Source organism: Wolffia australiana, chromosome 14 (assembly GCF_029677425.1).
Source record: "Wolffia australiana isolate 7733 chromosome 14, ASM2967742v1".
In the NCBI taxonomy this organism is placed as follows: Eukaryota; Viridiplantae; Streptophyta; class Magnoliopsida; order Alismatales; family Araceae; genus Wolffia; species Wolffia australiana.
In genome coordinates this window covers 15835253-15848679 of record NC_135848.1, presented here as the reverse complement: position 1 = coordinate 15848679, position 13427 = coordinate 15835253, and the positions used below count along the sequence as shown (strand labels likewise).

General features: G+C 43.0%; 1 protein-coding gene and 1 long non-coding RNA gene across 3 annotated transcripts; both read left to right on the top strand.

The window, feature by feature from the left end:
* Window positions 1-717: 717 nt before the first annotated feature.
* On the top strand, window positions 718-5166 carry LOC144712398 (uncharacterized). Of its 2 annotated transcripts, none has more exons than XR_013583786.1 (2): window positions 718-1622; window positions 4931-5166. It is a non-coding gene; the product is annotated as an uncharacterized LOC144712398 (long non-coding RNA). The 2 variants fall into 2 exon arrangements; XR_013583785.1 differs by having other exon boundaries at window positions 4916-5166.
* A 5817-nt stretch (window positions 5167-10983) lies between these two features.
* LOC144712520 (Tetratricopeptide repeat (TPR)-like superfamily protein) lies at window positions 10984-13299 on the top strand. Its single transcript, XM_078586813.1, has one exon. It carries the CDS (start codon window positions 10984-10986, stop codon window positions 13297-13299), a length of 2316 nt encoding a protein of 771 aa, XP_078442939.1.
* Window positions 13300-13427: the final 128 nt, after the last annotated feature.

Below are 13427 nucleotides of genomic sequence, written 5' to 3'. Positions count from 1 at the left end.
TTTTTCTTCTTTTTTCTCCCCTTCTTCCTTTGTCTTTCTTCTTCACCCTTCCTTCTTAATCTTCTCCTCAAGCTTCTTCTTCTCATATTCTTCTCATCTTCTTCTCCTCTTCGTCTCATCTTATTTTCCCTTGCCTTCCTCTTGTTTGCTGGATTTCCTTTTTTCTCCTTCTCTTCTATGGAAAATAGTTTTCCAAGAAGTAGGATGTTTCAATAACAATATATGCCTGATGGCGCAGCACTAGAAACGTCTTTGGAGACGTCATCGTCATTCCCGGCAGCACCGGCAGCAACCCCGGATACATCTTCGGAGACGTCACCGTCGCCCCCGACACCGCCAGCCGTACGTGTTCAGGCCGCTCGGCAAGCCAAGGCGATGGTACGCACACCCAGATTCAAGTATTCCAGGTAACAGACTCTCTATCTTTGTCTTTATGTCTTCGTTTGTTCCTTGTTTTCAGTTTTGAACTTCGTCGCTCGTGTTTTCTCACGCGTCTTGATCACGTGTAAGGAGGGAGGTTCGACCTTATAAGGATCTCCCCTCCCCCCCTTCATGTTTTGTTTTCGTTTCCCTTGATTTCCTCATCTTTTTCATGTCCTTAGGTCAAAGGGTTAATTTAGTCTAGTTGAAGGGTCTTTTGGTCTAAGGGCCCCCATACCTCCCCCTTTATAAGGGTAGGATGGGTGCCCTAACAATCAGTTATCGATGAATTTTGAAAGTTGAAGAGTTATGTTTTTTTCACCGTGAGAAGTAGGGTTACGGCCTAAGGAAGAGGAAGGTGGAAGAGGAGCAAGGAGAACTGAAGAAGAGAAGGTGAGAAGGAAGAGTGGGCAGAGGTCCCACGGTCCACGGTCGCCCCTCCTGGTCGCCGCCGACCCGTTCCTCCCTACGGGCACGCCAACCGCCGCGTCCCGGCTCTTCCCGTACGGTGCAACTCGCCCGCGCTCCTTCCCGGCGCCGGCACAGCGTTCTGCACGCTCTGACGCCTGGAATGAGCTACGCGAATCGACTCGTTGATGGTAACGCTTGGTTGCGAAGCCCAGCCGCGTGGTCGGAACTCTTCTCCTCGCCCGCGAGCTGCTCGATTGCTTGACCGCAAAAACCCGCGCCATCGCGCGAGAATTGCACCACCGCAGATGCCTTCGCCCGCTGCAACTGGTCCACGCAGAGAGCGCACGTCCCGCACCCTGCTGGTAAACGAATTGCCATCCTCCCGGTGCCTGCCGTCGCCCTCTCCTGTTGCACCACCACTCCGATGCCCGAGCATCGCCTTAACTTGGCCGGACGCCGAGTCCTAGCCCGGAGCCGCTGCTGGTCGCCCCTGCAGTGTATCTCTGGTCGCACTGTTCGCGCCCGACGGACGAGTTGCGCCACGCCCTTCGCGTCGCCCTCCCCCGCATGTTGGCTGCACCGCATCCCCTTTCGAGCTATGTCTACTGAGCTTTGCCTCCCGCTCCGTCGACGCGATCCGCCCTCTCGCCACCGCGTCGAGTAGCACTGCCGTCACGAGCTAGAGCCCCTGCGCCCTGGACGCCCTCCACCACTCTCGCCCCGACGCAGCCAACGCATCTGCTGAATTCCTGACCGAGACGAAGGCGTTCAGTCCCGTCGGTCGACACGAGGTACTCCGTTCCAACCCGTCATTTATCTTTTGCAGTACGCTCTCTTTTGCCTCCACCGTGCTTGGGTTAGACGTAGGTGAGCGTGTAAGGTCGAGTGACGAATTGATATTGCTGAGCGTCTTACCTGGTTTGGTACGAGACGGGTTCGCCCGTCACGTGCGATCACATCCGGCGGGAGAAACTCCCGTTCGGCACCGTAGCAACCTCGTCCATCCGGACGAGGATTAGGAGGTCTACCTACCCGTCTCCGGGCGACCCCATCGGGCCCAGACGTCGGCACCCCTCTGCTTGTCGGCAACTGCACGTACCATATACCCGAAACCCGAGTATCCATTTCACGTAGGTCATCCCCTTAGGAGACTGTGTTGAACGACTACCCCGGATTTGTCGTCGGCCACTCACTCTCTCGGCACCGAGCCCCATTCCTCCGTGACGGCCGGACCTCATCCCCGACGTCGTCCTGCATCAATACCTTTGAAAGACATTTGAAGGGAATGTACTTCAATCTTTAGTGCTTGAGGACTGGGTTTTTCATTTTCAAGATCAGTTGTAATGTACGGGTATCTTAAATTTTTTGATTTTGTGGGTTTATGTACTTTACTATCTTGCGGTAAGCTAGTATGGAAAATTTTCCCATTTTCTTCTAACTTTTACATCTCTTGGCATGTTCATGAATGATGAAACCAATAGATTTATCTCTATACAACTATTTTTGAAAAAAATAGACATGAGAACTCAAGATCACTCAAGATCATCCCCATCGGATCATCAGATTTTTCTTGTTTACCTACTTAATAGCCCCCCACGTTACCAATTTTTATCTTTCTTCTTCAACAATTTGTTATCATTTGAGTTATTTTCTCTTTTTTATTACTATCATTTTTATATTGAAACATCATACTTTGGGAAAATATTTTCCATAATTATTTTCAAGATCTGTCCACATTATGAACCTGTAAATGTAGGATGGAAGTTGGTGTGCCCTTGCATGAATCAAACACTGCAGAAAAGTCTGCAGAAGAAGAAAGACTACGGTAGCCGAAACATGAGAAAGAAAAGCCACACCATAATTCATGTGACACACTAATTTACTCCACAAATGTAGGCAGGAATAAATATGAATGCAACTTGTGCGATATCACTGTAGAACACAACAAGTACCAAAGCAGTACGCCTCTGTGGAGGAACTAAAAAAGTTACATCTCAAATTATTCCAGTCTTTGAAAGCAAAGACAGGTCGAGTCATACAGAAGAGATTAGTACTAGACATGTTTGCCGGTGGAGATACCAAGAAACATTGCTACACTGGACGTACCGCGGAGAAGACCAAAGAAGAGCTAGTGCGGTTCATATGTCTGTCTGGCTGGTCGTGGACCATTGTTAGGAAGAAATACTTCATACGACTTCTTCACTATATTGTGTTAAAAGAAATGCCAGTCCCGTTAGTGAAGACTATCAAGGTGAAAGCCTTCTCACTCTATCAAGATATTAAAAAAAAAATTCAAAAAGGTTGGGACTTTGTATGAGCGTGTTTTAGGACTATGACAACTGACTAGGTCCCACACTGGCGAAAACATGAGTGCACACATTCTTGAAATGTGGATGAGTTTGAAATGAAGAAGAAGGTATGGGTTATGACATAAAAAACTTGAATTATTGTTAATTTTCATCGTTCCATTATACTGATTAATCCAAAATACACAGGTGTGTGCAATTACCACAAACAATGCATCAAACAACAGAAAGATGCTCACTATTCTAGAGGAGCACTGAAGTTGGAGAACCCTCAATTCAGTGCAAGCCGACACGTGCTTTGCGTAGCGCACATGCTAAACCTTATGGTCCAGGCTGGGATAAGCTCACTACATGTGACAGAGGCGCCATCAGAGCCATTGATTATGGATAGGGATGATTTAGACAATATGAACGATGCAGAACAAGGCATCATATTTGATGCGTTCTCGACATCTAATCTAGGTGATGTCACACTCCGGCTCCGCAAGATAGTCATAGGAACACTATGTAGCATTATGCAAGCAATTTGGGCTGCCTGACCATAAAAAAATTCTATGTATTCCATGTTAGTGACAAATGTCTAGAAAAGGGATGTTGTAGATATCGTCGCATATGTCTTATAGAAACGAGTCATATGTGAAGAGGAATGGGCAATGTTCAAGGAGTTTGCGGGTGTATTTCAACCCCTTCAGTTGGATGTTACAATAACATGTCATTCAAAAGCACCCACAAAAAATGAGGCAATTGTTATCATCAGAGCAGTGATGAGACACCTTAATGGTGTAATGGCTGGTATCAGAGAGGGAAGGATGTTACGAGTCAACAATATTATGTCCACCGAGCAACGCACATTAGTGCACAATGAATGGAGGGGGGGGGGAGGAGGGGAATGAAGACTATGATGATCAGCCCTCACTCGCAACCTGGCCTTAATTGTTGCAACTCTCGTTGATCCCTCCATAGTTACGGTTATTGGACCGCGACCGACAGGACGAAATAGTCACGTATGTGCAAAGCTTATTGCAGTCCCCTGATATCACAAATGACGAAAGTGTCATTCGTTCAGATTCCTCTGCATGCTTTCCGATGCGACAAGTGCTCCATCGGAAAGATTATTTTCTAATGATTGTGCAGTCATCAACTACAAGCGTTCAAGATTGATGGCAGAGAACATTGAATTACTTATGACACTAAAGTTTTGGTGGCAAGCAGAAGAGGGTGACGACACTAATATGAAGCGATAAGACGAAGATAGCGACAAAGATCCCATTCTTCATTAATCTCGTTTCCTCTCCTTTAATTTTTTGAAGCACTCAAAATGTATGCTTTACTACTTGCTATTTTAATATTTGATATCTAAAAATAAAAAGTGAGTTGTGTTATTATTTTATTAATTTTCATTTCATTCAATTTTGGTTGGCAACAGATCAAAAGATTAATCGTAACCCATCAGATACTCTTATGAAAACTTCTGCATCAATGGCGATTTTTGGATGACGTTGAACGACTTGGTGATTGACAACATATTAATTAGATCATAACATAGACTTTTACGATAAAACTACCCATTTTCTGCATCAATGAGGATTTTTGATGCAAAGGAGAACATTTTTGTGGTGATTCCTAAAAAATTATCCTTCTTCTTCCGGCATACATGTCAATTTTTGTGGGTGTGGTGAACAAAATTTGAACCGATTAGTTGGAACCCAACAAGTTTTTTCCTCAAAATATTTCATCTTTGGACCAAAGCCTTGAAGAAATATTGATTTTGATTGCAGAGCTTTATATTGCAGGCGCAGAGGAGAAGGGCTTAAGTTTTGGAAACTACATGGATGAACAGCTCTGCCCCTATTTAAGAGGGGTTGCTCATTTTGAAGAATTCTCTGGTGATGATCGAGGAGACTACAACGGAGGAAGAGGGTGAATTCCGGCGGGCCTCCTTCGCATTAGAAATGTTTTTTCAAATAAATTAAAAATTTTAAAGAATTTTACCAAATTCTATTGATTATATTTTGAATTTTTCAGTTAATTTTATTTTATTCTTTGCATTAGAAATGATTTTTTAAAAAAATAATTAAGAAGTCTCTGCAATTTTAAAAAAATCTTATCAATTATCTTGTGGATTTACCAATTAATTTTCAATTTTTTTTTCCATTATAAATGATTTTTAACGTTAATTAAGAATTTTATAGAATTTTCATAAATTCTATCGATTATCTTTTGAATTTAACAATTAATATATATTATTTTTCCCAGTAGAAATGATTTCTTAAATTAATGTAGAACTTTATATAATTTTAACAAATTCGATCAATAATCTCTTGAATTTCACAATTAATTTTATATTTAATTTCCCATTAGAAATGATTTTTTCAATATTTATGAATTCTCTGGAATTTTAACGAATTCCATCAATTATCTTTTAAATTTAACGGTTAAATTCATATTATTTTTGCATTGGAGATTATTTTTTAAATTAATTAATAATTTACTACAACGTAAACAAATTTTGTCGATTATATTCTGAATCTAACGGCTAATTTTTTATTATTTTTTGAATTAGAAATGATTTTTAAAATCAATTGAGAATTTACTACAATTTTAAAAACATCTCAATTATCTTTTGAATTTAACGGTTAATTTTATATTATTTTTGCATTATACATTATTTTTAAAATGAATTCAGAATCTTCTTGAATTTTAACAACTTCTTTTGATTATCTTGTGAAATTATAGGTTAATATCATATTATTCTTTGCAATAGAAATGATTTTTTAAATTAATTTATAAGGTTCTAGAATTTAAATGACTTCTATTGATTATATTTTTAATTTAAAGGTTGATTTTATATTTTATTATAATTAAAAATGATGTTTAAAATTAATTAAGAAATTTCTAGAATTTTGACAAATTTTATCCAGTATCTTTTGAATTTAACGGTTAATTTATATTATTTTTGCATTCAAAATAATTTTAAAATTAATTATAAAAAAAATAATGAAACTTTGAAATGTGTTAGTTTGTGCGATGCTCGGTGCCGATTTCCACACGAAACCTCACGGTCCAAATTTTCGTACTGCACAGCACACACTACTCTATTTGAATGGATAAAAAGTGATATTTATATGGGATTTTTTAAGATTTGAAGTGGGGAATGATTGAATGTCTAGAGAAAAGTTTGAAATGAGATGATAGAGAGAGAAAATGAAGAGATAGAGAAAGAAAATGAAGGGATAGTGAGAGAAAATGAAGAAATGGTGTAGAGAGAGTTTGAGAGGGAACTTGAAGGTGTAAATGCAGGAGATCTTTTATACAAAATTGAGGGGATGAACTAGGGATATGGATAAATGGCTAGAGAGACAAAGAGCCACTTTTATGAAGAGAAAAACCGAATTGAGGAGATAGAGAGAAAAAATGAAGAGAGAGGGTAGAAGGGGTTCGAGATAGAATTTGAAGGTGCAAATGAAGAAGATTTTTTATGAAATGTTTAGAGGAGTAACTAGGGATATGGATGAATGTCTGAAGAGATAAATTAATGATTCTATAACGATAAAGTAGAGAAAATGAGTGTTTAGATTGAGACAATGATAGATTTTTAGTGTAAACGGATGGATAAGGATGGGGAAATAGAAATCTCAGTTCCTAAAACCTCAATGCAAGTTTACAGAGCCCTCAATGCTTTCTCTCAAGTCTTGATTCATTATATTTTGCCAGGACCAGGCATTTTTCAATGGAACAAGAGATGGGGTTAAACAACTTGGATTCTAAAAAATGCCTTGTCCTGCTGACTAGCCCCATGCTAGATCACGTCTGGAATGAAGGGAAATGAGTGTGAAAAAGTCTATTTATACCTCTGTAGAATTACTAAAATACCCCTTTGTGCATTTTCTATTCCCTTTTCTTGCCATTTTGCCTCTTTTTCTCCATTGGTTGAGAGATTCACCTTGTAACCTTTAGCTTCCTTCTTTATTAGGCTTTTGAGAGCCCAATGGGCAGGTAAGTTGGTGGCCCATCTTCCTCAGATTTCTTTTTTGAAGATCCACAACTCCACTTGATTGTTTCAAGCCCCTTTGTAGAATCACTAAGCTCCCAAAATTTCTTTAACTCTTTAAGAGTTATCATCTTCTCGTTCCTGTAAATTTCTGCACATGTGAAACTATAGAATACTCATCATTACTCAAATTTATTGACTTCAAATAAGTCAAGGAGTTTAGTAAAAAGTAACCATAATGTGAAAAAATTAGTATTTATAACTAGTGCATGAATTTTTAGTTAATTCAATTGATAACATGAAAATTCTAAATTCATGATACAAAACATATAATATTTATAGAAATATTCATGCATTTATCATGTTATCAACACCACTCAATTTCCGCATCATCAAACTCATGACAAATATTTAGTCTCATAAGACGTTGACCTTAAGAAAGGCCAACTTTTTTAAAATCATATAATTATTCTTAATTATATTAAAATTCAGGAAATTTGACAGAATGACATGCCCACGAAGAATTTTCCAAAAACAATGATAGCATCCATAATTACATATGAGTTTAAGCTTTAAAAGCATGTTATATGACGTGTATGTGCATGTACACGATGCATGTTATCGCAGATCAAACATCAAACTTTGGACTAGTCTATCAAGTTTAATTTAAGATTTTTTATTTTTATAGCTCCACTATATTAAAATTTTAATCTCCATGCCATGCACACCATAAAACACCCTAATTTTATGACCATGCATTGACAATACATTAACCTCTTTGAATTATTTGTTTATGCATACACTTATTTATTATTCCTCAACTTGTTCATTATCATTGTATAATTGAGGGTTAGTAATATATCAATTAATAAAGTAAATTTTCATTTAACACAATAAAAATGCCGGATTCTGCAGGCTTGATTGTATTTCCAAAAATGATTTATGAAGTTCAATTCATTTATATCAAATTGAATTAAATTACAAAGCACGAGGTGATTATGCGGCCTTTCATGGAACTAGCCCCACTCTCTATTTCTCCCTGGGATGTTAATTCCACCTTCAATATAAAGTTGGACAATAACTTCACCTTCAAGATTTTATGCATTCGGTTCCAGAATTATTCATCTGGTTTCTACAGTGATGGATCCGCTCTTTAACCTCTTCAATTCTCCATCAAGTTGACATTTTCACCATCAAGTTCTCGCTATGAGGGAGAATAAGCTAAGAAGGACATAATATTGGTTAGGGGGGATCCTTGATCTGGCTGGCATGGGCAGCTAAATTGGGTGCCTCCATCTATGTATACTTAAATATGAAGTTTAATAAAACTATTTCAAGTTTAAGTATATCCACCATAACTTGAATAGGTACATATATTAGTCTAGTTATTAAATTTAATAGTCAAATAACATTTGTTGTGTAAACTTATTAATAGAATATACTGACTAAGGCCTACACCTCACTAATCTCAATTTATCTATTGTTCAGGTTAAATTGATCTTATAGATCATGAGGTGTCAACTAACCAGATATCAATTTAACCTGAACAATTGATCTACACCTCATGATCTAGAAGATACAAAATAGTAAATAAACTCTCTCCTGAAACCTTTACTGTCATCTATTACCGTATATGTATAGTCCATCGTGTAAGACACTAATTACACAGGGTATGGTTAACCATCAATACCTAACTTGTCATTCAAGTTCATGTTGATGCATAACAGTTATATTAGAGGAAATCTTATACAATATATCCACTATCGTGGCCAGGAAATTTAACATGTCTTCTTGCTTGAGTCTATCTCCTATTATAATCATCACTCAATCAATTTCATGTATTTATTGTTATATCCAAGCTAAGACTGATTCACATCCATTGATTAGGGACTTCTAATTTATAGTCATAACACAAACATCCGTCCACAATATTTCTTTAACATCTCAAAGCTTAGGACTACTTATGAGTCCATGACATGAATCAACATGATGGACAGTTGGGTATAATACCATTCAGGGATTCATATAGGTAAATTCAGTAAAATCTTTCCCTAAAGAGCACCCTCATCAATCCTTAGTTTCTCTACAATAATCTCCACCTGATCAACCTTACTTATCATGTCCATATTAAATATTTTTTGAATGAAAATATTTTTGAATAAATGTTGATCAATGTATTATGATATCATCATAGTCCTCTAAGTCATTTCATATGTGTAAAGACTTTCTTATCAACATCACACGAGATTATATACGACATTGAAATGTGATTGAGTTATTGGGCATAGAACGATTTGAATGAACTTAAACATGATATTGAAATGTGATTGTGTTGTTGTGCACTGATATCTTCATAGAACAATTTCAATGAACTTAAACACGATAATGAAATGTGATTGGGCTGTTGGGCATAGAATGATATCTTTATAGAATGATTTCAATGAACGTAGACATGATATTGAAATGTGATTGGGCTGTTGGGCATAGAATGATATCTTCATAGAATGTTCTCAATGAACTTAAACACGATATTGAAATGTGATTCGGCTGTTGGGCATAGAATGATATCTTTATAGAAAGATTTCAATGAATTTAAACATGATATTGAAATTTGATTGGGTTCTGGGCATAGAATGATATCTTCATAGAATGTTTTCAATGAACTCAAACATGATATTGAAATGTGATTGGGCTGTTGGGCGTAGAATGATATCCTCATAGAATGTTTTCGATGAACTTAAACATGATATTGAAATTTGATTGGGCTGTTGGCAATAGAATGATACCTTCATACAATGTTTTCAATGAACTTAGACATGATATTGAAATTTGATTGGGCTGTTGGGCACAGAATGATATCTTCATAGAATGATTTCAATGGATTTAAACATGATATTGAAATGTGATTAGATTTTTGAGCATATAATGTGCAGCATAGATATCAATTTTTCCTTCATAGAATGATATTTTTGTAGTATCTACAAATCCGGGTGACACAAATGTCCATAACTTTTTGTATGATCTCGACAAATTACGCTTTTCATGAGATAAAAATAACAATATGCATTCCCAAATAATGACTTGCACATAAAGTATTTGATAAATTATTATAAGAGGACTGAATCCCATACCTTCATATCTTTGAAATTTTATTTCTCATTTTTTCCTTAATGGTAGGGATCTTTAAAAAGGCTTTCACAATGTTCATATTTGCTAGAAAAAATGGAACCTAGACAAAGGAACCATAGGAGCAACGTTGGACTTATCGTTTGATCTCCCTTTCATAGAGATAGCCTGCCATTTATTTATAATAATCATCATGATGCATGTCGTACTTGTTGGGATGACGTTTGACGTTTGTTGTGACATTTGTGACTTGTGATCCGTCACGGTGACCTGTGACGTGACGGATGACGTTTGCTGATCCTTAATCTGGATGCCCAAGAGTTTACATTGACGACTTCTAAATCAATATCATGCAATATAATCCTTCATCCGAGTTTCATAGTACCATTAATTCAGTTCAAACATTTAAGAAATGGTTTATTAACATGATTAATACCTAATCACCTTCATGGACGCACATTCTCATTAGATTTCGTTGAGGAACTCACATTTCGCATGCAATATCAGTATGTGGTTTAATACACGAATATTCATGTTTTATATTAGGGATGTAAATCAATATTCATATGTTCAGATCTCGCTCATTCATATTACAAGGTTGGTTAATAATTTGAGTTTTTACCAAAACCCTACTCACTCCTAGTGAAAATTTCCCCCATTCTCCGAGGGAGGGGTTCTTCTCCCCCAACTCGTCTCCAAGGGCGTAGCTGCGCTGCGATCTTGGCCGCGATGGCGTCCGCCATGGCCGCCGCCCGTCTTAGATTCTTCTCGATCGGTCGTGGCCGTTGCACACCCTCGCCGCAGCTCCTGCGTGGCTTCTGCACCGCCACGGACCAGTCCGTCGGCGAGGCGGTCCCCGAATCGGTCGATCTGGCTCCGACGACGACCATCACCACGACGACGGAGAAAGGAGCGGAAAGGAAGGGGCGGCGCCGCCCCGCCGGATCGGCCCCGCTGCAGGAGACCATCTGCCACATGATGGCGAAGCGGGCGTGGACTACCCGCCTGCAGAACTCGATCCGGTCCATCTGCCCCTCCTTCGACGAGGAGCTCGTTCTCGCCGTCGTCCGCGGCGCCCGCGAGCCCGACCACGCGCTGCACTTCTTCCGGTGGGTGGAGAAGACGGGGTTCCGCCACAGCGCGGGCACCTACGGCGAGATGGTGCGCCTCCTGGCCCGCCATCGCATGCTCAACCACGCGCGGTGCCTCATCCTGGAGGACATGCCCAAGCGCGGGCTGGCTCCGGACGAGAAGATGCTGGCGGCGCTGATCGAGGGCTACGGCCTCGCCGGGATCCCGCAGGAGGCGGTGAAGATCTTCCGCCGGATGCCCGAGCTCGGGGTGGCGCGCGGCGTCCGCTCGTACGAGGCCTTCTTCAAGGCCATTCTGCGCAGCGGGCGGGCGATGATGGCCAAGCGCTACTTCAACCAGATGCTCCGCGAGGGCGTGGAGCCGACCATCTTCACCTTCAATACCCTGATCTGGGGCTTCTGCCTCTGCCGGCGAATGGCCACGGCGGCCCGCTTCTTCTCCGCCGCCAAGGACCGCGGCGTCTCCCCCGACGCGGTCACCTACAACACTCTGCTCGGAGGGTGGGTGCGCTGCGGGAAGCTGGGCGATGCCCAGAAGGTGTTCGAGGAGATGGCGCAGGCCGGCCTCGCGCCCAATTCGATCAGCTACTCGCTGCTGATCAAGGGTTGCGTGGTCGCGGGCGAGCTGGAGGCGGCGCTGCAGCTCTACGCCAAGATGGGGGACAAGGGGATCAGGCCCACGGAACAAACCTACGCCGCGCTGCTGCCGGGGCTCTGCGTCGAGCCGGGGAGGCTGGGAGAGGCCAAGAGGCTGCTGGACGAGATGGCGGAGCGGCGGATTCCTCTCCGGGGCGCCGCCTCCGCCGTCCTGAGGCTGATCTCCGGGCTCTGCGAGGCGGGCCGCTCCGACGAAGCCCTCCAGGTCCTGCAGACGGCCGAGGAGGGCCTCCAGGCCCGGCCGATGCTCGCCCACTGCGACGTCCTGATCAAGAGCCTGTGCGCCGAGGGCCGCCAAGCCCGGGCGGCGGACTTGGCTCGCCAGATCGTCGAGAGAGGCCTCATCCTCGACCCTCGCAGCAGCGGCAGCATCCTCACCGGCGACAACGGCGATGGCGGCTCGTCTTCTTCCTCCTCTACGTCGCCGCCATCTTCATCTTCACTGGGGCTGAGCCCGGGGGCGTACATCCCGGTGATCGAGCACCTGTGTGGCAATGGGTCGACCAAGGAGGCGGAGGCGCTCTTCAGGCATCTGATGAAGAGGGGCGCGGACGATGGCGCGGCCTTCAGCGCCCTGATACGCGGGCACTCGGCGGAGGGCGCACCGGAGGCCGCCACGGACATGCTCTCCATTGCGGGAAGGCGCGGAATCGCGGTGGAGGGCGGCGCCCTGGCGGCGCTGGCGGAGAGCTTCCTCCGGCAAGGGGACCCGGCGGCGGCCAAGACGAGCCTAGATGCGATGATGGAGCGGGGCGAGCTGCCGAGCGCGGAGCTGTTCCGAGGCGTGATGGCGGCGCTGTTCGAGGACGGGCGAGTGCAGACGGCGAGCCGACTGATGCGGAGCATGGTGGAGAAGGGCGTGAAGGAGAACCAGGACCTGGTGCAGCGGGTCCTGGAGGCGCTCTTGAGCAGGGGCCACGTCGAGGAGGCGCTGGGCAGGATTCGCATGCTGCGGTTGAGCGGCTGCGCGCCGGACATGGACGGCCTCCTGCTGGCCCTCTGCGACAAGAGGAAGACGATTCCGGCCGCGTCGGCGGCGGAGTTCGCGCTCGACGAGGACTGCGACGTCGCCGTCTCCACCCTGGACCGGGTCCTGGACGCGCTGACCGCCGACGGGAAGACCATGAGGGCCTACGCGCTGCTCTGCAAATTGAAGAGCAAGGGCGGGCTCATGGCCAACCAGAAGGGCTGCCATGCCCTCGTGAAGACGCTCGTCGAACAGGGGAAGACGGACGAGGCCGACCGGCTCTACCGACTCGTCTTCGGCAAGCCTCGCCCCGCCGACCCCTGCTGCTGATCATCGTCGTCCCCATTTCCTCAGAAATATCATCATCACTCGTTAATTCGTCTTTCTTCTTCTTTCATCAATCAAACTGGTATTTTTTTTACATGATGCATGGCGGGATCAAAACTCCGTACGCCTCC

Excerpts from the sequence above, each read along its gene's own strand:
- LOC144712520 (XM_078586813.1), top strand. The coding sequence starts at position 10,984 with ATGGCGTCCGCCATGGCCGCCGCCCGTCTTAGATTCTTCTCGATCGGT.